Source organism: Ambystoma mexicanum, chromosome 6q, assembly GCF_040938575.1.
Source record: "Ambystoma mexicanum isolate Mex_15411 chromosome 6q, UKY_AmexF1_1, whole genome shotgun sequence".
Lineage (NCBI taxonomy): Eukaryota > Metazoa > Chordata > Amphibia > Caudata > Ambystomatidae > Ambystoma > Ambystoma mexicanum.
In genome coordinates, this window is record NC_090937.1 from 463583679 (window position 1) to 463608590 (window position 24912).

Consider the following 24912-nt stretch of genomic DNA (forward strand, 5'->3'; position numbering starts at 1 on the left):
AAAAAACACATCTACAATATATATTAGGCCATCCTCACCATCCGCCCACAAGCCTTATTAAACATAAAAACAAAATGGGGTGGGATATTCACCGCTTATATAAATGAAGGATAGTAGAGATGCCTTAATATTCCCACACAAAGCGGCTATCTCCAACAAATGATCACTGATTTAGCTTGAAATGTACCACAGAACGTACTACTCACAAGACCTTCTCTTTTAATGTGGACACTGCCAACACTTACATTGTTTGAGATACAAGAAAGCTAATGTGTCCTTTTTTCATCTAATCTGGCTATGTCCTCAGATACAGAGGTTTTGGAGCTCGCTCAGTATTGAGGCACTTCAATGGTGATGGGTCACAAAGTTGTGAACTACCCCAAGGTGCTATTGCTGGGTATCTGGCATGAGAGCCCTTTTACAAGATATGAAAAAGGTTTCTTTTCAACCAATTTAGCTATGGCAAAATGAATCAAAGGTTGAGGACTCTCCCAGACTTCCAAAACGGAAACAAGTGTCATGGTCATGAAGTCAGGGGCACAGGCATGCAGGGGTCACATGCACAGGATGTTGGGTGGACACTGTCCAGGCACCTTTGGCGCCAAACTCATGAACAAAATTAACCAAGAACATCCATTTAACACCAAAAAGCTTTTATTATGGACATAGCACTTCAGATGCATTAACCTTGAACATTCCATCCACTAAGCAGAATGCATTTACCTTGAACATTCCATCCATTAAGCAGCGCCAAGTGCATTGTTGGTTGTGGCTGCTAATGGATTGCCTTTGCACATGCTCACTCTCTAGGAGTGGCAGAGTGTGGCTGGTAAGCCGGCCCTAACAGGCATGCCCATGATCTCAGCTATATAAGCTGCCCCGATCCTCAAGACAGACGCTTCGCGTTATTCTGCATTTGCAAGCAGCGTAACGCTCACCATCGCCGGAGGTCAGACTTAACTTTGAAGATCCTGCTTCCTGGACATCCTGCTTCCTGCCAGCATACTTACCAACTGGGGGAAGCTGTTCTTACCTGTACATCTCTTCGGTGAACCAGGTATTCATCTTTATATTTTCTGGAACGTCGAAATCTTCATCTTGGCACTGCAGCACAACACGCTCCATTGTCGACAGCAGTGCCTGCAAGGAAAAAGAGAAGACAAGGTTAGACATCGAAAAAACAATCAGTTTAAGGTTGAGCTTCGCCATACTACGCACTTTTCCTTAAACCATCACTTACCTGCTGTCGAACATTGCGGTAGCATCCATCTTCCATCCGGTCGCGTCTCATGTCTCACAACTGCATTGAGGCCGCATTTCCATCTAAGGGAAGAAAACAGAAGAGAGACATAATTGCGGGCATAAATAGGAGCAACATATAAAGACATTAAACAGAACGAACAGCATCACAAGAGCTCAAGAAAGATTTACCAATCATAAGGAGAAGCATAGTCGCAGCTGGACTGGACTAATCCTTATCAGGGATCAGTGAAGGAACTAGATCCACTTCGACACGCCCCTGCCAGAAGTAGCAGGACGGAGAGCTTATCTTCCATAATTCACAGGTGAGCTTTATGGGCCGGCGTATGCTCACAGAAACCGTACTTTGGGGTAAAGGGTTCGAGAGGTACAACAATCACATATTGACGCACTCACACACTCTTATCTCCACGCAGGAGCAGTATCACCACGTACCATCGCTCACAGCTTTTCTACTGAGGGAGAGGCCTGAAGGGGGGGGATTCAAGTTCAAGGAGGGCTGCAACCGTGCCCCAACGCCTCCACAGAGACCAGGTGAGCGTAACAACAAGATTTAGATAACTATGTTAATGGAAGGTATATGGAGCAAGCGGCTATACTTGAAAATGTATACAAATATGGAACAATTGGCAAAGTGATGGAGGAATAATCTTAACGGTGCCTCCTCATAGGTGGACGGACAAATATGCTTCACTCTATGCATGTATTAGCATCTGATTTGTTATGTTTCCTCATTTTTATTTTATTTTTTATTGTTACTTATTGTCGGAACATGCAAATAAATGTGTTGGAAAAAAAAGCAGTGGACAAAGTCGCTTGGTAGTGCCTATGATGGCAAATGAAGTGTAATCTCACTTTCTGTGTGTCGAGTGTAATCTCACTTCCTGTGTCTCTGGTGTCATCTCACTTCCTGTGTGTGGAGGGGTAATCTCACTTCCTGTGTGTGGAGTGTAATCTCACTTCCTGTGTCTCAAGTGTAATCTCACTTTCTGTGTGTCGGGTGGTTTTGCATCCCATTGCACCAGCCACCAAAGCGCAATTCATAATTTTAATAAGTGTCCAAGTATCTTACATTCCCACTTATCTCCAACTACGTTGAATTATAAACAATATCAATCAAAAAAACAAGTCTACTGTAATTGAAAAGAAACATTCCAGAACACGATCACCAAATATCTTCATAAACCGCCAGGGGATTAGGTTGCTCTGACCGGGAATGCAGAACTAGACAACTCTTTCCTGGTTACAAGTGTTGCTTTGAATGGAAGCACTGTGGCGCTGTATATCCAAACAAACAAATGACCTGTATGCGGTCCTTGTTGGATAAACAAAGGCCTTCATTTATAGAAGAAAGCATATTTAAACAAGAATACAACTAGATAACTAAATCAGGATTTCCCTTCAAGCAGGGAGGCTACAATTTTGAATCATCTACGTTACGAGAATTGCCACAGCAAAGAAACAATAAAGTTTTGAATAAGAGCCAAACGAAAACCAACATGTGGCATGCGTCACCTGAAGCCTGTGGTGTGACGCATTGACATACACGCTTTCTGAAAATACACGCTCTCTTTTGCTGCTGCCAGTTACAGTTATGTGCTCAATGTCTGTTACTTTGCTATTGCATGGTGCTCACATTAGGATCTGTGTGATCCCAACGCGGCTTCTTTTACCGCAACGGAAAAGTTTGCATGGGAAATGCACGAACACAAAATGTTCGTACATTTCCCATGCGAACATATTACTAAAAACACTACAAAACCCACACCCACAACATACCCCCACCCACACACCCAAGCACACCGCTACGCACACCCTACTTACCTTGCGCCAGTTCCCTTTCACTTTTGTGAACGGGAACAGCGCTGCGGGGTCCTTTTCTTGGGAGTGCTGCGGGGACACCCGTTTTTTTCATTTTTGTGTTTTTTTTCGGGTGTGCTGCGGGGGTGTCCCCCGCAACACCCACTCACCATACTGTATAATATGGTGAGCGGGGTGCTGCGGGGGCACCCCCGCAGCCTCCGGTTTTTGATTTTTTTGTTTTTTATCGGGTGTGCTGAGGGGGTGTCCCTGGCAACACCCACTCACCATACTGTATAGTATGGTGAGCGGGGACTGCAGGGGACACCCCCGTAGATCCCGCAGTGTTTTTATTTTTTAAACGCATGCCACCAAAGGTTCGAACATTTTTGTTTTTCGAAACTTTGGTGTCATGCATTTACGACCTTTTTGTATAGGTCGAACTTTTTTTCGGTAATTTCTACCGATACCTTCCATTATGCTTAAAAGAATGCATTTTATTTGGATTAAAATACCCTTTGGCGGTAGAGGTCTGCGCGCAGCTGGTTTTCATTTCGGAGCGCTGCATGTGTTCAGTCATGTGAAAGCCTCATTTGGGGTTTCTTATCTGCTTTGGCGCTGGAAGCTGCGGTTCCGGAGCATGTCCCTTTGGGACAGGAGAGGGGCACGACTGTGCTGCCTTGGAGCACCCCACCCATCACTCCTTTCGTTCAGTGATGCATGCAGGGTGTATGTGTGCTCGGTACAAGAGGTGACTAAAGGAGGGTAGGCTGAAACCTCTGCATGCACATGGTCGTTTCTAGAGGCAGGTGGATCGGGCAGCTGCCCAGGGCGCAGAGTGCAGTGACACTGCAAAGGCAGGTAAATCATCCCCCAGGCAGAAGCCGTTACCCAATGAACATATCAACCGGGCAGTGGCACGCCTTCTCTGGTCTATACATGTCACGCTCCCTCACACATGCAGGGACAGCATGTTCATGCCAAACAGTAGCACCTCTTAGTGCAAATGTACCTCGAGTTTGAGGGGCCTTGCAAGCAAGTTGTGGCCATTAACCTCAAGGGAGAGAATTGCCATGGCTGACGAGGAAGGAGTGAGGAGGCGCTAAAAAAATAGCCAAATGGGGCAGAGAATGACAGCAAAAGCCCACCAGGGAAAATAAAGTGAGAAGAGGAGCGGGAGGAGATAGAGGGAGGTCAGTGACAGAAAGGTAGGGTGAAAGACAGAAAGGATGAGGTTAAGAGAGGAGAACACAAAGAATAGGAAAAAAATGAACGAAAATTAGAGAATAAAGGAAACATGAGAAAGATGGAAGGAAAACGACAAAGAATGGGGAGAGAGAAACAAGTATTAACTAGGAAAGAAATCAGAAGGAGAGGGGATGAAAGCAAAAGGAAAGGAGGAAATTGAACAGAAAAAAGGGAAAGTGGATTCATGAAAAAGAAATGGTGCGATAGAGAACACTGCAGAGTGTAAGAAAGCATAGTAGACGGGCTCTAGGCAGGCTCGGACTGGCCTAAAGGCAATGCCCGAACCAAACATGCTAGAGTGGGCCAGTTATTTAATCAAAGTGGCCCACTTTTCTGGACAATGCGGCCCAGTTTGATGAGTCACTTCACTATGCAGCTAGTAGTTTTGGCCATTGTTGCTGAATAAGTATTCTTTAAATTGCACTTTGCATTACATTTTAACAAAAAAAAACCCTTGGGTACTATTCAAACAGTCTGTCAGTAAAGGAATGAATTGCCATTTGCAACTGTGGGACACCTTTTCATTGGTGCCCCAGAGAATTGGATGCCCGAGTCCGCCCTGGCACCAGGAAACAGCAGGCAGGTAAGAACGAGAGAGAGGAAGCACATGACATATGCAAAGCAGAGGGTATGGGATAGTAACAAACAAAAAAATTTAAAAAAACGATGCCTCGAAATTAGCCTGCTTATGCAGTCCATTCTGGGGGCTGTCCTCCCACAACGGAATTTTTAGTCGGGTGACAGGCTCTTGCGGAGCGAGTTTTCCCGGTTGCTTTGTTTCTACGACATTAATAGTGAAGATCAGGGAGAGACGCTTTACTGCAATACCAAAAAGGCCAGTTTCAGCCGCAGCCTCTTTTAAATGATTACACTCAAGCAGCTCAGCAGAGCGCTCACGTTTCCCCATGCTATGCACCAGAAGGCCATCCAATCTTGCTTTTTCTTGGAAATCTGGGACTCAGTTTCCCTAGTTTTAAAATGGAAACGAACCCAACGTCATGTCGCAGAATTCGAAGATCAAAAACAAGATCGGCAAGGGGCCCCTCGAGAGATCTGGATAGTCGCCATTAAGAGGGAAGGACGTATTTTGTTCAGCAAGTACATCTGAGCAGCTGGAATCCACCATGCAACCAAAAGTAAACTCAGGCGGCTTGCCGCGTAGCAAGGGTAATGGGTCAAAGGCTTTTAAGGCACAGTGAAAACATGGAACAGCGACAAGAGTGTGAGGGTGTCCAATTCAAAGAAAGGAAAAACTGTTACTCTGTGTCCGGGTGAGAAGCTGACTCAGGTAACCAATGGTAACAGAGGGGAGTTTCTAGGCAGGAAGGGGAGGGCTATAAAAAGCCAGCAGAGTCAATTGACAGTGAGAGGTGTGTACATGCGAGAGTAGAAGAGGAGACGTTGGACCAAGAGACCAGAGAGGAGGGTGGAGCAGGTGGAGGAGGACTTGGATGAGACATTTAAAGAGAGCGATGGTAAGGTGTTGGGACTGAGGAAGTGTTAACAATTTGGCAGTTTGAAAGCGAGCAAGTAAGAGAGTGATCTGAAGGATTTTTTGTGGGGAGAGAGAAGAAGAAGGGTTTGAGAGAGATAGAAAGAGAGAGAGCTGGAACTGGGATGCAGAAGGTGAGGGGTGGATAGAGACAGGGGTGGTCTTGGGAGAAGCACAAGTTTGGAGTGAAGTGGATAAGATCAGGAGGGAGAAGACAGGAGAAGGAAGAGAGAGTGATGAGACCAGGAGACGTAATCTGGGAGAGAGGGGAAGAGAGGGAGAGTGGGAAGAGAGAGAGAGAGAGGTAGAGAGAGAAAAAGAGCAAGAGAGAGAGATATGGAGAAGAGAGGAGATATGAAAGTCAGGAAATGGTTGAGAGACTGATCTGGAGGAAAAGGGCAAAAGAACAAACAGCCCATCCTACTAAGTCAACTAGCAAGTCCCTAGCGGGGTAGAGGGGGGATCAGAGTGATAAGACCACAGGCTTTAGACCCTCCTTAGTATATGGATATACCCGACAGTAGGGGTAATCCAGCGCTAGTGAATTGTCACGGCATTGGGACCTGTTGGGAGTAAGGAGACGTTGGAGCCCCCTCTAAGGTTGAGGGAAAGACATACAGGGATCTCACCTTGACTGCGAGACACAGCCTATATTTATAACACAATTTGTATACTAAAAACAGAAAACGTATAGAATTTGTCTTGTGGGCCATTTAGCACCTTATTGTAGCCCCCGTTTTTTTTTTCTGGCCCGAGCAGGGCACAGTATTAAAAATACCCAGGGCCACAAATGGAACACCCTGGCACCGCCCCACCATCACAGAACAGCTGCTCTGGTGAGGCACTGAGCAACCTGCAAATAAATACACGCCGAGTTCTTGTATGACTTATGGACACAAACACAGAGGGATTTTTTCATAGGAATCCCAACGGGGAGCCCTCTTTTATTAATCAAACACTCATTTCTTTCCTGTTCTCCCGAAGAGACCCCTGGCGTGCACTCCAGTTGAATGGGGTCCTGCTACGACAGCTCACCCTGCCATAAAGGGGTCTCAGGGACCCTTAGGGTGAGCCTGCCAGACCAGACCCCTTACCTAGCCTCAGGTACCACCCACATGTCTGACGCCAGAGGGGAGCCTCTGTGGGTGATCCCAACCTGCTAAGTGGCTTCAGACAAGCCACCACACCATCCCGCTACCTCGCGCCAGAGTACCTTCCCTCTACCATCTTCTTACACTAATGGCCATCTATATAACTTCCTAATAATCACCCCAACTCCCTACTTCCGCCTACTTAACATAATACCCTACATAGCGCTAATTAAATAAATACATTCACCCAACTACTCATTCATTAATACATTGACTTACAACATATATACAACATAAAATGCTATGTCACAATGGAGTGACTGCTGCAGTCAGTCACCCCTGCACAGTACCTTTAGGTCAGTGCTGGGGTGCTGGCTCTGGCCGAGGGTGCAGGGCTGCAGAGTCTGGTTGCTGGCTGGGGGCCTAACCCTGATGATGCTGGATAAATGGATGTGGCTTGGCCTCCTCTGGATGGGGCTTAGCCTCCTATGCTTGCTTCAGGGTGGCCCCATCTGTTACCTGGGCCACCCGCTCTCCTGCTTGTCTCCTTGGCAGCCCCCCCTGTGCAAGTGGGGGTTCGCAAACACTTCACTGCTGCGACCCACCGACATCACTGCCAAAACCCGTGGCATGGTTTAACATCAGTGGGTGGGCCCGGTTAGCTGAGGGTCCCACCCAACAAATCCGCCGCAACCAGGGTGCCATTTTTGATTCAGGCGCATCCCGGTTTCTATGGGGATGCCGCCACGCTCACCGCCGTGCACCATGCCCTCCTCCTTGTCCACCCCCTCAGCAATCCGTCATTGAATGCAGGGGCGACCCGCGTCTTCACCCGGGCTGCTACACCAGGCAGCTCTGGTCTTTTTCACTTGAACCACACAATGGAGCAGCTCAGGACTTCAGTGCCTCCTCTTTACCTCTTCCTTCAGCGCTGGGTCCAACCAGGAACTTATGTCTTCACTGCTTCACTCTCTGCGGTGGAGCGGGCTTCAGCTGCTCCACTCTGCTTCATCTACCGGGCTACTCCTTGCATACGCAGCCCAGAACAGCTTCAACAATGATGCCCCCCCCCCTGGCCACGAGGCAGGCCTTTAGGGTCACGTGCGGGCAGCCCGGTTGGGGCCACCCCTCAAATGCAGTCCTGACTGGGCTGCTCAGGTAGCTACCGCAACACTGCCTGGCCCATGAATCTTTCTGGGCCCGTCCAGTCTGGTCCCCGGATGGGCTGACAGGCGCAGCAGCTCGTCCCCTCCCCTGAAAACAGTCTCTGAGGGGCACCACCAGTTGCTGCTTAAAAGATTAAGGGGCCCGGGGCTGCTCGAGACAGCAATCCCGCAGGTAAGGGTCTCTCGCTGTCTCTCTTCTTCAACTGTTCTTTTTCAACTGTTCCTTTGTTTTTAATCCTCTTTTCATCCTCTTCTCCCCTGCCCAGCCCATTCTTGGGCAGGGGAGTTCTTTTCTATTGTTGCTTTATTTTATTTTTTTCTCTCTTAACATTCCATCCAGCACCATGTTGGGCTGGGTGGTTTAGTCCAAAGCAAAACACACTGCACTTTCAATAAACCTTTCTTTCCCCGGTGTATGCATCCTTCTTCCTATGTATTCCCTCAGAGGACAAGCTTGCAGCCGCACTAGCCGGGCCCTGTAGGGCCACAGGCTCCATTGTCACAAAAGGTATAGTTCAAATAGAAACAGAAAAAACATTAAATTATTGGAAATCCTAATCTTTACGTAGCACAACCATCACACTGCGCCTCCCCCCGCCCCCCTTATTTTCCTGGCCTCCTATTAGGTTATTATCCTATTCCCTCCAGGGCAGTCCACAATATTGTAATAATTTTTGATTACGTTATCTCCGCAAACCCAGATTAATCATCTTGTTGAATGTAGTAAAGTGGCCCTATACAGCAAAACTCTGCCAGTTTGTCAGCCTACCTGCGTGTGGCTCTGCAAGAAATGAGTGGGTGGGTTTGTTAGTGTGGCAGGGGGAAGGCGTGCGTGAATTCAGTAGTGTTGCAGGCTGGAAGTACCCAAAGCTTGACCGCTGGTGTGATTCTGCGTAATTGGTGGCCTGGAAAAGGATCTTTGGTGTATGTTTGAAACAGAAGGGGGAGCGCAAGATTTATTAGTTGATCAGAGCAGCAGGGACATGGTTAGTCACTGCTGTGGCGGGTGGTGTGATATAGCTACAGAGGTGAAAATTGGCGTTTCTCCTCTACGGTGTAGGGTACATAGGCAGATTGCTGATGTGTGCAGACGTTCATTGTGCGAGTAGTTTATTGTGGTGAGAGATAAGTATGTGGATCCGTTAGAAGTGTAGGGGGTAGTTAGGTGAGAGGGAACCATTGGGATGTGGAAGCTTTGACCTGTTCACATCCTGCCTTTATTGCCTTTAACTCATCTGCATCATTAGTCTTACATCACCTTCACCCTAAGGGCCCCACTTCACAGAGCAATCATTCTCATTAGTCTCGATTATGCAAACACCTTCCATACAGGCTTGCCTCAATCCTTCCACCATCTCCAAATTCAGATCCTACAAAACGGATCAGCCAGACTCCTCTCAACTTGCCCCTGCCCAATCATTCAGGACATACTCCATCACATCTTTCCCAGTGTGTCACACGGCGGTGGGCAACATTCAATACTGTTAACCTCACACACACACACGAGAGATTACGACGCACATCTCATCTCTGAAACTACATCAAGATCTATCAACTGCAGAGATCCCAAAAGGACCCGATGCCTCACTGCTCCATGTCACAAAACGAAAGTCTTCAGGCAACACCTGGAAGGAACACGTTTATCTTTCTGAAGAGAAGAACTAATACCTCTTCCCTTGTACCCACAAAACGCATGTGTTTACTTTCTCTCCAAGCACTCACTCATACCCTCCTCTGTAATCACCCTTTTGTTGCGGTCTCTCTTCCACGACTGCCATTTGGTCATTCGCTGCCAATGTGAACCCAGAGCAATATGTCATGACCCATCAGTTGTATGGGTGCTCTACAAACAATAATATAATTAAGCACACACAATCCATTCATTCAAATCACACTTCACAATTTGTGGGAGGAAGATGCAGGTCTGGTAAAGAAAGTACATCTACATTTGAATGGGCCGCTGTTGCATTTAGTAGTCCCTCACAATAGTTCCTTGTAAAAAATTCTACTCGTGTAAATTGTCTTTTTTGTGGAACCCCTTGCTTCTTGTCAGGAAGGGGGGAACTCATCTGTTTGATCAGTTTAAAGAACTAGTTTAGTGCTCACCGTGGAAAAAGGAGGGAGGTCTAGTTCAGCAGGCCCATGTTTTCTTGCGAACTGTTTGAAGGTTGGGGGAAGTCAATAGGTTGGGGTTTCTTATTGGGTAATGAAATCCAAGCGCCCTACCCCTGTGGGCTCCTGTCTGCATAGTCATTCATGTGTGCATAATTGTGCACAGGGAGGTAACGCGATTTGGACAGGAATACAAGATTTAGGGGCTGATTAATGGAATTTGTGCGCCAAAAAACGAGGATTTGTGCGCCATTCTGCCCGCAAATCCCCATTTGTTAAACAGGGATTTGCGGGCAGAATGGCGCACAAATCCCAGTAAACTTAAGGTTAAGGCGTCCATTCATCGAAATCGGCAAAAATCCATCGACAAAAATGCATATTTTCTTTTTCTCTAAAAAATAGAGAGCTGTGAGGAAGGGTAAATAAGGGGTGGGGGTCAGGGTGATCCCCCAAAAAGAAAAACAATCATTTTGATGGGTCTTTCAACAACAACAAAAAGGCAACAAAAAAACCATTGAAAAAATGCATGTCGATAAATGAACATAGAACCCAACTTGAGATGTAGCTGGGTAAGGACCCCCTTCCTTCTGGGTAATCACAAAGCACATCTAAAAGAGGTTTCGTTCACCCTCTTCTCCCACCTCGGTCTATTAATGTCCCCAGCACCCTAGCAATTGAAGTCACCTGAGGGTGTAGGTAGTGTCTATGGGCCATCCCAAAAGGGTATCTACTGATTTAGAGATATTAAGTGTGTATTTCATGAAGTGTATTTGAGTGTCATCATTGAGTCAAATAATCCGTTTATTGTAGGGCAACGCAATGGCATTGCATATAGTACAAATATGCAGGGGGAACACCAATGGGCCTCATTACCGGTTTGGTAAAAAAGTGGCAGTTATTCCACTGCTGCCACTTTTTGGTGGTAATGGAATTACCAGCAGTTTTACCGCACCCCCAAATTTCTGCTTTGGAGTTAAAGTGGAGGAGATGCCTTCAGCTAATTGCTGGAAGCATCTCCTGCACTTTAAGACCAACAACTGGACTAATGATCGCAGGGGGAATAAGCGGCCATGGTAATTCCTCCAAATCCCCAATGCAGTCCTATGGACTCTCGGAATGCGGACCAGCGCCGCCATTAATGCACTCGCACTCTAGCAGCGACTCCACCAGATCAAGTGCAAGTTACGGTGAGCACGCTTGGTGGTAAGTCCTGTGGAATGACTGCCAGATTCGGATTGCGGCCCAATGTCTTGAGTGCCCGGCACGGAAATCTCTTTACTCTCCTCTCAGTTTCAGAATGGCTGATGCTACAAAAGCTCCCAAACATAGACTTTTCCAGAATGCGAGTACTATTATATAAAGCGCAGCACTATCTCAAAGAAATAAGGTCGGTGCACGTGCAGCAATAAAGACTATTTGTTGGTAATTTTTAACGAGAAAAATGAATAAGCGCTATTAAACAAAATATTTTTTATAAGTTTGAAAACATTGGGAAAATAATATTAGAATTAACAAAAAAAAGCATTAAAACAAGAAGCCCTAGTAATACTGCTCAGAAACTGTCAAACATAAAAGTCATGGCATCGTATTTACTTCCTAAATGGAATTATGTAAATGACATTCATTACAAGGGTTAACCGCATTCCCGTTTTGAACCATTTGACCAAAATATTTATTTAAAAAAAACAAACAAAAAGCTCAAGTCCTAGAAATGCTACGAAAAGCTAGCCGGGGCAGATGCTGTGGCCTGCCACCCGGATACCGTCAGCTCAGTCTAAGTGCATATGAGGTACCGGGGCTGCGAGGAATCGTCTAATTGCTCAGCGTCATGGGCATCCGTGCCCCGAGGAAGCAGTAGAGGCCTCGTCATGGGCATCCGTGCCCCGAGAAAGCTGTAGAAGCCTCGCCATGGGCATCCGTGCCCCGAGGAAGCTGTAGAGGCCTCGTCATGGGCATCCGTGCCCCGAGGAAGCTGTAGAGGCCTCGCCATGGGCATCCGTGCCCCGAGGAAGCAGTAGAGGCCTCGTCATGGGCACCCGTGCCCCGAGGAAGCAGTAGAGGCCTCGTCATGGGCATCCGTGCCCCGAGGAAGCAGTAGAGGCCGAGTGAACCGGCGCCCAAAGCCATTATCCCTGGATGCCACAGCTGGGCCTGCAGCCACTAGGCGCATTGATATGCTAGTCACAGGCCAGCGGGAGCACATTGCGACCTTCTCTTTACCTCGCGCTGTTGCCTCTTCGTATTTTGAAGGTGAAATCTGCCATTTCGTTTTTGGCTCATCGGATAAACTCTGCGCCACCCACTAATTATGGATAATATACTAATTAGGACCGCTGACTTGTAGTTCACATGAGCCATTGTGTTGAGGAGAGGGAGGAAGAAACCGTTAGAGATAATACCTCGCCAAAGCACTTACTTTAAGGACAGGACACAGTTCCTCAAATGCTGCTTCAGCTCTTCGTCCTTTTCGTATGCCTCCAGCACCGAGTGCGCGTCGTCATGGTTGTAGCAGTAGACCTTGTAGACGTCCTCCAGCGGGCCTTTAATCCGCAAGAACAGCTCCCCTGGTGACAGACAAAGGCAAAGGTCAGCAGAGAGCCGCCCTTTAGGCAGGAACAGCGTTATTCATACGAATCAGAACCACCGTCAATGGCAGGAGGCCCGGGCAGCAGCATAGGAGCTTCTCAACTAGTGCCTTAAGTGGGATGAGCAATTGGGGGAAGTGGGGGTCTCTAAGAAGGGCTGTGACCTGAGAACTAGGCAGCAGCTTGTGGGGCAGGGAGGTGAGAAGGGTGGGGAGTGGTTGGTTGGCAATGAAAATGGCTCACTAGGGTGGGAACTGCGAGATCAGCAGGAGAGGCGGGCGCATTTCGATCATTCATTTTGCTGCACCCGCCTCTACTTCCGTTTCTTAATCAGAGGCACTGACCACTGCAGGCAGCCCTTTCACTACGTGTCTGCAAACATCACTTTCAGGCTCAGCCCCAAAACCACCCAACAGGGATGGTCTGTGTGTAGGGGGAAGGGCTGCTGAGTGGTGAGGGGAGGGCACCTCTGATTAAGAAATGAAAGGAAAGGGGGATGCACCAAAAAGGTCTGATAGCAACGCGCCTACCTGAGGCATGACTTTAGCTGCATGCAAGAGCTGGTAGGGGAGACAAAGCTGAGCCCCATTTGGATACCGCTGGGCTGTGCCGCGGCTCCATTCTTAATCCTGGTTACAGCTCCTGCTCATCTCTATTGCTGCCATGGTGGGGAGGATGAGGGCAACCCACTGTCACAAATATCTTCTTTACAGTTCCATGTTCTTTCATCGACAGGCTTTCTAACACCTGCTATTTCAACGTGGAAAGAATAACGAAAACGTTCATCAAATGCTTTCTCTTTTTTTTGGGGGGGGGGGTTCCACCCTGCCAAACCCCCATCACCTACCACTTTTTAAACTTTTTAACTATTCCTGATAAAAGAACGTTGTACCCTTTTTTTTTATTTACACAGCGATTTATAGGAAATCAATGATTCTAGTAAGGTAATGTAAAGTGGTCTTGTATGGTACATCTCAGCTATTTTGGGGGCAATACAAGAGCGGGGTTGGAGTGCTAGTGGGATTGAGCAAAAGGCAGGTAGGTGCATGTCCTGAGGTGTTGATCCTTGCTGGCCGAAGCACCCAATCCCTGCGTTCTGGTTCAATTCCAAGTGGTTTGTGGCAGGGACATTTGGGTATGTGTTTTAGCCAGAGGGGCGATCATGACGTCAATCAATGGAAAGTCGGGATACGGAAACAGGTTCGCTGCTGGCATAATGGGTGTGGGTGATGGAGCTAAAGATCAGACCAGCTGCATTGCTCTGTACTTTGGTGTTAGTAGGTAGATAACTGTTTTGTGCCAACGTGGTTTGTGTGTGTAGGATGCAAGTCAGGTATTTGAGGGTGGGAGTGGGAACTGGCATTAGTTAAGACTTTAGCACTATATTATTATATTCCACTACTGTTTGTGCCGGTTGTCGATCTGAGGTGTCAATTTTGTCATGTGGCTGTCCATCACGATCCAGTGTTTTTAATGTTCTGGGTGCCATTGTATGGAAAGGAGACCGATCCAACAGTCTAGTTTCCTGCGTTCCTTGATTGAGGTGTTGTGCGCCATGTGTGGAACGTTGGTGAGCATAATCGATGAGGGTCGCATCTTTGTTGTGGACTGGTTTGCATGTGTGTTCTTGTGGTTGTTCATCTAACTAAATGATCTTTGGGTCCATAGATGTGTCTATGTGATGTTCAATTTATATTGTAAAAGACTGGGTCAGTTAACCTTAGGGATTGCGTTTCCATTTATCCGATTGTTTCTGCAGTGACTCTGGCTCGGATTCTAGGATAGTAAGGGGTGTTAGATGAAGCCTTAAAAGCTTCCGTGCTAGTATGGTAGTTGGGTTCTTTGTGAAAATGTTGTCAGGAAAATCGCCAAATACATTGGATACAGCAAAGTACAAGACTGTAACCCTAACAATGACACAAACCTTTAATACAACCCCCGCAATCACCCTAACTCTGTTCCTAAACCTTCCACTAACTCCAATTGCTGCTACCCTGAACCCTTACAGAACACTACCCCTGCAGCGCATATAAAGCATTTTATTTGCATGTTAATACAAAATAATGGCAAATGAACAGTGCACCTAATTCCAACACCATACCTACGTCTCCACAAATGACATACCTATTACCCTAGCCCAAAACTTGGCTTCAATCCTAACCTTAGCCTTAACCTAAATGCAACTCTATCACTTAGCCAAATACTTACTTTGCTCTTATCACTAGGCTTATTCTAACCCCTACCCTATGCCGACATCACCAGCCCTCCCCAATTTACCTATCCGTTCTTTAAAACGTACACAATTAGTCTATTAACCCTAGCCTTACCAGAACCCCTATTCTAACACTTACCCAGACACTAAATCTACCATAACGACTAATCAAACACAAACATCACCAACCCTGCAACAACCACCCTGACCCTAACTCTTAACTTAATTCTAACCAAAATCTTTACTCTAACCCCCACCTTATCCTTTCCTTAAACCAGGGAATCACAAGCCCACAAAACGCTCCTTAACACTAACAGTACAGCATTTTTGGGGAATTTTCATCTGCATTTTGTGACTACATTTTGCTTGGCAAATTTTTCACTGCAGAGGTATTTTCACCACAACCGGTAGTTGCGGTGTTGTAAACAACCAGGATATGGGTAATTTTCTGAAAGATAGGTGGTTTTTGTTTGTGCAGGAATTGTGTTCCAGAGCTTGGTGACAGCAAGGAGAAGGACAATCCTCGATGTTTCCAATTGAAACTTGGCACTGTTACTGAGGGTGCGTTGCTGAATCAAAGCACTCCGATTGGCTTGTATTGGATGAATTTCCTCTCGGTGTTGTGAGGAATCTGCAGGTTTGTCCCTTGTTCCGTAGGGGAAGCTACCCACTTCAAGGCTAGGGAGGTGAACTCACTCAGCAAAACCCTCCCCTATGGGTTTGGGAAAGCTGGGCCTCAATGGGAGATACTCCGCTCAAGGGGACAAGGACTCCCATTCCCATGTGGAACGCCCTATACATGGGAATAAGAGAAGCTGAAGGTACATCCATATATAGGAATCAAAACCGTAACTTTGTCTCTATGCATTTGGTTCAAGAAAATGCTGGATTCTCCATGAACAGAACAGCTGATGATGAATGATACGCCGCTCCGTCACGCAGAGAGAATAAAGGGCCAACCGCCCTTGAATGGAGGGAAAGAAACACTGCACAGAGGCGAGACACTGACCTCAGGACGTCATCGAGGGGAGGAACAGCGTTGCACGGCCAGCGGGCTGTGGCACGGCCATAGGCTGATGCAGAAGCGAGATGCTGCCGACATGACAAAGGAGAGTGCAGAGTCGGAGAGGCAAAGGCAGCTTAAGGTTAAGCCTTACCTGGATGTGCGACCATGTGGAGGACATGGCGTTACCGATCGCCACAAACTGCCACCAAAGCCAGGGATCGAGGGAGGAGCGAATCCTCTGCTCTCAACGATAGACCCAAGAGTGTAGGGACACCGAAACGAGTGGAACAGAAAGCCTGCTTACATCCAGACTGGAAAACCTGCAAGCCATGGGGAACGCCACCGATATCAAAGGGATGACGCTACAATGGAGCAAACCCAACGGACAGAAAGTATCTGGTTGTTCAGGGCAGAGGGAGGCAGAAAGAGGAGAGAATGAAAGAGGAGGAAGGAAGGATTGCCCAAAGCCCATACGAGGGCCAGAGGGACCTGGAAAATGAGAAGGAAGAGAAGATGGATTACGGGACCCCAAGAAACCAGAGGATTGTGACCCATCAGACGGCTCATAGAAACTCCCAAGAGCTAAGAGAGCCACGTAACAAGAGGGGTTACTAATACCCCATAGAGGTAAGAGAGACATTGGGACAGATGAACCCAAGGGGGCTAGACAGGCCCAATAAACACAGTGAATAACAAATACAAGGCGAGTACAGATACCTCCAAAATGCATAGCAAGTGGGGAGAGGTCACCACAAGTTGTGAAGATGGATCAGGGAAATATCCCTCCATCTAACGAAATTGAGACACTTTGTTTTTATTAGGGACTTGTGAATTTCTTTGAGGAACTTTTGGAAATTTGGAACTTTGAGAGACTGCCAAGACTTGTTAAAAAGAAGCGAGAATTGTTTTTCTATAGACACTTATTGACTCCAGAACTAGGAGAGGCTCCTGGGTTGCTTGAGAGAGATTGGGGTGAAACCATTCTAAGTGGTAGGGCCAGTTTAGCTGGAAGGGTTGGGCTGGGGACTATTTTTGTTTTGACTATCGACGAGCACCCTAGATATAGTTTTGATAGGAAGGGAACTCCCCTACAGCAATAGAGCTGGAAAGGAATTTTCTTTTTAAATTAAATAAAGATTGTTGACAACATATCCTTTGGTCCGAGTCCTTCTTCTGGCTTGCCACATATGGTTCGAAGTGGGATTGGTAACACCTGATGCAAGGATGGGACCCATGTTAGTTCGATGCTTATGCTCGACTGCAAACATTCCCAGTTTGGCTAGCCCACAATCCACAGGGTTTGACAAATTTAGCACTGATGAGCTACACATACCCTGTAAAGGGAGACATCTAATAACCATGGGCGTTAGCATTTCCACTCCAACTGTGACACATATCTGGATGGCCTCCAAGTGTGGGCACACATGGCGACACTCCCTTGATGTCGCAGTAGGGGTGGTTGACCTCGACTGTAGAGAGAAGATAAAAATTACCCTGCATAACCATGCCTCTGACTCCTATACAGTCAAAGTTGGAGATACACTGACCCAAGGGATCTTGGAACAAGCCCTAACTCCTATTCCCCAAGAGGTTGGGGAGTTAACAGAGACCTTAAGGGGATACCTAGCATTCGGAGAAGCTGATACTTCTCTGATTTACCCAAATAGGTCTGAGTCCCTTTACCTGACCTAGCTTTTACCCACAGAAATGACCCAGTTCTTACAGAAGCATCTGTGCAAGTCATTTTGGAAGAGCAGCGTCGCAGTCAGGCAGGACCTTTCTTTTTTTATCAAAAAAGGTTTACTTTATCTAGGTGATACCGATAAAGGCGGCCTTCCCAGAACCCAACCGGTAATCCCCAGAAGTCACCAGAGAATAATATTAGAGATAGCACATTCACATCTGACAGCAGCTCACCAGAGGACAGGGACGACCCAAAGCCAGGTAGTGCCTCGATTCTACTGGTGATGGGCATTTCTGGATGTAAAAAGGTATGTAACATACATCAGAAAACAGCAACAACTCCAATACTCTTTGCCCCATTGCAACCAGTCCCTATTATTGAGGTTCTATTCTCCTGCATAGCTAGGACAATGTAGGGCCATTAGAGACATCTGGTGTCATGTTCGGTGTCATCTAGTGTTAGATGTGTCATCTTTGACTCCTCTCTCTCCTTGTTTCCTCACATCACAGACCTTGCCAAGAAGACCCACTTTCAGTTGCACCTCCTCAGAGGCATGCTCCCTTTCCTCACCTTCTCCCAGAAATTCAATGTCTACAGAGATCTGGTCCTCTCCAGGCTGAACTACTGCAACAGCCTTCTTCCTCAATCTGCCTAAATCCACCCTTAGCCCCCCTCAACTGATCCAGAATAGGACGGTGAGAGTTATCCTTGGCCTCAAGCCCACAGACCACATCTCCCCAGCCCTAGAATCTCTCCACTGGCTCCCGTTTGCTGCACGGATCAAGTTCAAGACCCTCTGCATCATCCACAAGGCTTTCTGCAGCCCGAGACTCCTCTACATCCAACTCTTTCTCCCGAAATACCACAGTGTTTTTTTTTTTTAAATATATTTTATTCAATTTTCACAACCAAACAAAACATACATTTCAACTGTTTCAATATACAAAAAAAACATCATTGTGCCATTTAATTTCCATCAGAACTCCCCAAATCACTCCCCCCCCTTAAACTAGAGCCGAATCTCCCATGTCAGCTGCTGGAGCGTTATCGGGCAGTGCAGTATCTAAACGGTCATTGCCCAAGTCTTCTGTTTCGTTGTTACTCTGGCAGGAATTAGCTATGGAGGACACCAGTTGCCGCCAGGCCAGCAGGGGCCCCACTTCCTCTTCGCCCCCCCTGGTAACCGCCTCAAACCAGACAACAGATTCGGCCTCCGCCCATTTCAAGAGGTCTGCCCACCATAGTTCCACCCTGGGTCGACGGGCCGCCTTCCAGCCCATTGCGATCCTGCGCTTGGCCAGAACATAAGCCAGGTCCTTCATTTTGCTTATGTGTTTGGAGTGCCTGGGTCTGGGAAAGAGCCCTAGCATGCATGACCAAGCCGATTCCACATCCAGCACCACTCCCCCGCCCGCCAGCCTCGTTTTGACCTCATACCAGAACTTGAGCACTTCCGGGCAGGCCCAGAACATATGCAGCAGCCCTGCGTCCACCTCCCCACACCTGGGGCATTGCTGCGTGGCTAGGCCCCCAAACCTTGCAATCTTCCCAGGGGTCAAGTAGGCCCTGTGAGTAACATACAGCTGAAGCTGTTGGAATCTAGCATTTCGAGACACCTTTTTATGGTATCTCTGTGCCCACTCCCATTGCCCATCCAGCATAGGTCCTCCCACCTCCTCCTCCCATTCCTGTCTTAGTCGGGGCAACTCCTTCCCCGCCCTCTCTCGTAAGAGTTCATATATCCTCGAGATTTCGTGCCCGCCCTCTGACACATCATACATGGTTTCTAGGGAGGTCTCAGGGTCCTTCGCTAGCACTGTCTCGGGCCATCTTTCTCTAGTCTTTTTAACAAGCCTGGCGTAAGTTATATATTGGCCTTCATGCACCCCCGCCTCCTCCTGCAACCTCTGGAAGTCCAGTGCCTCGCCATCCTGCCATATGTCTCCGAGGGTGGCCAGGCCTACCTGCTCCCAGTATCTTCGGACTGATTCGAATAGCTGAGAGTCGTCCCCGCACAGAGCCACCAGCGGGGCCTGCCGAGAGTATGGTTCTCGATCTCCCATCATCTTCCAAGTCCTTTGCCAGATCTCCCAGCCCAGTCTCAACAGCCGTCCCCTGCCCACCATTTCATCCCTGCGCAACCACACCACCTCCTGCAGGAAGTATGGGGCTGAATCTCCATGCAGAAGCCGCACCTCTGCCGAGTCTTCCACTGAAAGCCACCTAGCCACATACAACAGCTGCCCCGCCAGGTAGTAGAGCTCAAAGTTTGGCAGGCCTATGCCACCCTTGTCATACGGGTTCTGGAGCTTCCACAGGGCCACCCTGTTCCTGGAGCTTCCCCATAGAAAACCCCTGCACATGCTATGTAGTTTAGCGAATAGGCTTCTCGGTATCAGAAACGGGACGTTCACAAAAAAGTGCAAAAGTCTAGGCAAGACCACCATCTTAAGCAAGGCCGCTCTCCCCATCATGGTCAGGGGCAATCTGGCCCAAAAAACCATGCTGTTTTTAATCCCTTCCAGCGCTCTTTCCGTATTGTGTTTGTGTTCTGCCTCTATTTTGTGGTAGATGTTTAATCCCAGATACCTGAACGTTTCCGTCTGCCATGGAATCGGTAGGATAGGCAACCTCTGCGACGGGACGTTCCTGTATCTGCCCAGAGGAAAGAGACTGGACTTTCCGAGATTCACCGATATGCCAGAAAGGGTGGCATATCGCTCCATTACCTCTAACAGGTACTGCAGGTTTTCTTCCGGATAACGCAAGTAAAGTAGCATGTCATCCGCATATAGTGATATCAGGTGCCTACCGCTATTCGTGCTTATGCCCACCTCCCCGTATTGATGACGCAGGCATATTGCCAACGGCTCTAATGCTAGTATATATAACATGGGCGACCAGGGGCACCCCTGTCTGGTCCCTCTACTAAGTTGCCAGGCGTCTGAGATTGTGGACCCAGTTTTGACTCTCGCCAGCGGGGCGCTGTAGAGCAGCTGGACCCAGCTGAGGTATCCAGGTCCCATTCCAAATCCCTTCAAGACCGCTTTCAACCAGGGCCATCTTACCGAATCAAAAGCCTTGACTGCGTCTAGTGACACTATGGTTAGCTCGCCCGAATCCCCTTCAGTCTGGTCAATAACATGGTGTAGCTTCCTGTGGTTATCTGTAATGTTTCTACCCGGGACGTAACCTGTCTGGTCTGGGTGTATCAGCTTCCCAATCACCCTCTTCAACCTGTTGGCCAGCACCGCAGTGAGTATTTTGCTGTCCTGGTTGAGCATGGACAGTGGTCTATAAGATCCGCACTCGTCGGCTGGCCTCCCTGGCTTCAAAAGTGGGATGATCACAGCCTCGCGGAGGGACAACGGGAGTTCGCCCTGCTCATAGGCCTCGTTGAAAGTAGCTAGCAGTGGTTGGATCAGCTCCTGCTTATATGTTTTGTAGAACTCACTAGGCAATCCGTCTGAACCAGGTGCCTTGCATGTGGGCAAATTCTGGATCACTACCTCCAGCTCATCTGAGGTGACAGGTGCGTCTAATTCTGCGCGTTCTAGGTCATCAAGAGTGGGCAACTCTATGTCCTCCAATGTGTCAAGTATAACTTGACCCATATCCTCCCCTGTGTCCATGTACAGGTGCCTATAAAACTTATGGAACTGCTCGTTTACCTCCACTTGGGTGTTGCACATGCAACCTCCATCATCCTTGACCTCACTGATCACCGAGCGGGGAGTCTCACTCTTATATAGCCAGGCCAGCAGTCTGCCTGGCTTGTCGCCACCTGCATGTATCCTCTCTGTATATCTCCTGTGATTAAGTCTGCACAGCCTGTCCCAGAGTTCACTGCAGGTAGTCTGCAATTCTTTTATCCTAGTTCTGTCGTCATGAGCGGTGTTTTCACACCGCGTGAGGTCTTCCAGCTCCCTTTCCGTTGCTTGGAGTTCCTTTTCTATACCCCCCTGGAGCCCTTTAGCCTTAGAAATGGCCACCCCGCGCACCACCACCTTGAACGCTTCCCACAGAGTGCCCATCGAACGTACACTGCCCGTGTTTATATCAAAGTATTCCTCAATGGAATCCCGTAGGCCCTCCCGGAACCCCTCGTCCTGTAGCGCCTCGGTCCTGAGCCTCCATGTCGGGATCCGTGGTCTTGGGGGCTGGTGTTTCCATTCCACTACCAGGGGCGAGTGGTCAGATAATACTCGGGCCCTATATTCCGCCCCCACTATGTCTCCTACTATCTCGGCCGTTACAAATATGTAATCAAGCCTGGTGTGCAAATTATGTGGTGCTGCGTAGTGTGAATATTGCCTATCCTCTGGGTGCATCCTCCTCCATACATCCACTAGGTTTAGGTCTCTCAATAATGTTCCCAGCGCTCTGGCCGCCGGCGCCGTTTTTCCCGCCCTGTCCATTGATCTGTCCATCTTAGGATTCAGAGTGCAATTAAAGTCCCCCCCCCACACTACCGTACTCCCTGCCAGGGACCCCAGTGTACCATAAAGAGTCCTAAAGTAAGCTGCCGTATCGTTATTGGGGGCATACACGTTTACAATGTGCACTTCTCTGTTCTCCAAGAGGCCCGTCACCACCACCATCCTGCCCTCCGAGTCTGCCGTGGAGCTAAGCACTCGGAACGGCACATGCGGCGCCACCCACGTGATGACCCCTCTAGCATATGCCGAGTACGCAGCCCCCACCACAGTGCCCTTCCATTTCTTCTTAACCATCTCCTGCTTCTCTCTGGTAAGGTGTGTCTCCTGCAGCAGGGCTATATCTATGCGCATTCTCTTTAAGTACAGCATCACTTTATTCCGTTTCAGGTAGCTGTTGAGGCCCCGTACATTCCAGGTCACAACTTTGAGATTACCCGACGCCATCTGTTCTGGCCATTCCCATCCCAACCTTACTCCCGATGCTCCCGTTACTGATTAATTTTTCGGCTTTTTCCCAATGAGTTACAAACAGAATCCCCTTACCCCCTCCCCCACATCCACCCCACAGCACACAACTCCCTCCCTCCCCCCTTCCTACCAACCCCCAACAGTTGCCCAGCTCCATCCCTGGATCTCAGGCCTACCCACTTCTGGACCTGTCCCGTATTCGAGAACTAGGACCCTGTAGGGCGTCACCAATCTAACGGTGACCTAACTAAATAAACTACTATTGGGGTCAGAGAGCGCTTCCCAGGAGCTCTGTCATCTATGTCAGGAGAGGCGCGTCCGACGGGACCCGCCGGCAACTACCTTGGCTTCTGTCCCACAAGCACAACATCATTCTATATTCTAGTCCCAGTGTCATAACTATGGCACTTAGGGTGCTCTTGTTACGTGCTACTTATCCTCGGCCGCTTCCATCTGGGCATCCGGTTCTTGAAGTTGGCCCTGCAAGTCCAGCCAATCCATCGCCTCAGTAGGAGTCTCGAAGAACAGGGATTTGTTCTTGTAAAATACCTTCAGCCTGGCGGGGTAGAGCAACATGTAGCGGTGACCTGCTTCTTGGACCTGCCGTCCATGAACAGCACTCCTTGCCTCGGTGCTTCAAGTTCACAAACCCAGCGTCATACGTTTTGTGGGGTGGACCTCACTGTGGGGCTTCCGTTCCAATATTCCGGGGGGGCCCCCGTGGGTGCAAGGGGCTTACAGGAGTCCAAATCAGCCCGTTCAAGAAGCTCGTGCCACCCCCTCCGCGTGCGGGCACAGTGCCAGTGCACACTTAACTTGGGGGTTGGTGTCTCTCAGCACATCCTCCACTGCTCCTAACGGCGTCAGGGGGGGGCCCAGCGCATCCCCCAGTGCTCTACAGCGACCTTGTTGCCAGCGAGGACCGCATTGGCTTTCCCCCTCACGCGGCGACAATGTATCTGCTTGGGCATATAGCAAGTCGCCCAGCGGGATCTCAGCTGCCCATTGCCCGCGAGACTGTCTTGTCCCCACAGTGTTCACTCCCGCTCCGCTCTTCGATCTTGTCTCGGGCGGCAAGCGTAAAGTTCGTTATTGGGGTCTCACCAGTTTCAAGCCCAAGACCGCATCGGCTCCCTCGCGGCTCCCGTCATCTTCTTTGTGCTGGCCGCCATTTTGTCTGTGTCCGCGGTCCGGGACCCACTGCAACACGGTGAGGATAACTCGAGCTCGGAGCATTCCCCACGCACCAAACTTTCAGCGAATATCGCCGCAACATTCATACACGTGTGTGTATTTTTGCAGCGCCGGCCGGTCACCGCGCGCGCTCCATCTCCTCAGGATCAATGCAGGATCTGCGGAGCTCCGTGAAGGCACAGCCTCCTACGTGGCCATCCAAGCCACGCCCCCAAATACCACAGTGTTAGAGCTCTTTGGTCGTCTAGCTATAACTCTCTCCAGATCAGATACTTTTCCAAGCAGAGAGTGGAGGAGGGGTGTTAGATCTCTCTCCTCCACAGGTGCCTCCCTCTGGAACAGCTTCCTGCCCTGCTCGGACTTGAGCCAAATCTCCTTCAGCAAGCTTCTCAAGACCTTCCCTTTTCTCTTCTTCCTTCCCTCTCCCCTCCCCAGCTAATGTCCCCGTCTGCTTCTTTACTGATTGCCTGGTTCCTTCAGAGTCTTCAGGGTACCAGACCCACTCATTCCAGTCTACCCCTGCACTTGGTATTCCTGGACTCCCCTATACACCCACACATGCCTGGCAGGGCATGCCCCCTTGTAGCCCTTCCAGCCTCTTACCTCACCTGCTTTCCCCTGGCTCTGTCCGCCCTTCCGCCCCGACCGTCACTTCCCCCTCCCCTCTTCCCTCTCTCCTGCACTTCTCTTATTCCACTTGCACGTTCTGAATGTCACAAGGCCTAGTAGGATAATTTTTTGTTTTTGTATTATCCTCCCTTCCCCCCTTCCTCTGATCTTGTTACGCTTCGAAATATATAATCAAAGTTGGGGAACAACTCCATATTAGTCACAGTTTTCTACGCTACTTGGTATGCTGAAGCGTTCCCACTAAGGAATAACACCAATGAACAAATTGTAAAACATTTACTCCTCCTTCTCTCGTGGGAAAGATTCCCTAAAGAGATTCTCATGGACCAATGGACTACCTTTATGTCCACAATTATACAGGAGGCAAAAGAAATCCTACAATTTAAAGCATTATGAATGTTGGTATACCACCCTCAGGCCAATGAGCTTGTGGAGCAATTTAATCAAACTCTTAAGAGGATCCTCCACAAGTTAGTATAAACCTCAAGATTCTGTGGGCTCTTTTTGTCATTAGAAAAACACCAC

General features: G+C 48.6%; 1 protein-coding gene across 2 annotated transcripts in view; it reads right to left on the reverse strand.

Moving 5' to 3' along the window:
* The window catches only part of ARHGEF38 (Rho guanine nucleotide exchange factor 38), a 372213-nt gene that overhangs the window by 181077 nt on the left and 166224 nt on the right, over positions 1–24912 (reverse strand). Inside the window, exon 4 of one of the 2 annotated variants that reach the window (XM_069630953.1) lies at positions 12586–12733. In XM_069630953.1, coding sequence (XP_069487054.1) covers positions 12586–12733 — 148 coding nt within the window. Of the gene's footprint in view, positions 1–12581; positions 12734–24912 lie in introns of those variants that run through there. The other variant, XM_069630954.1, reaches the window with a different exon arrangement.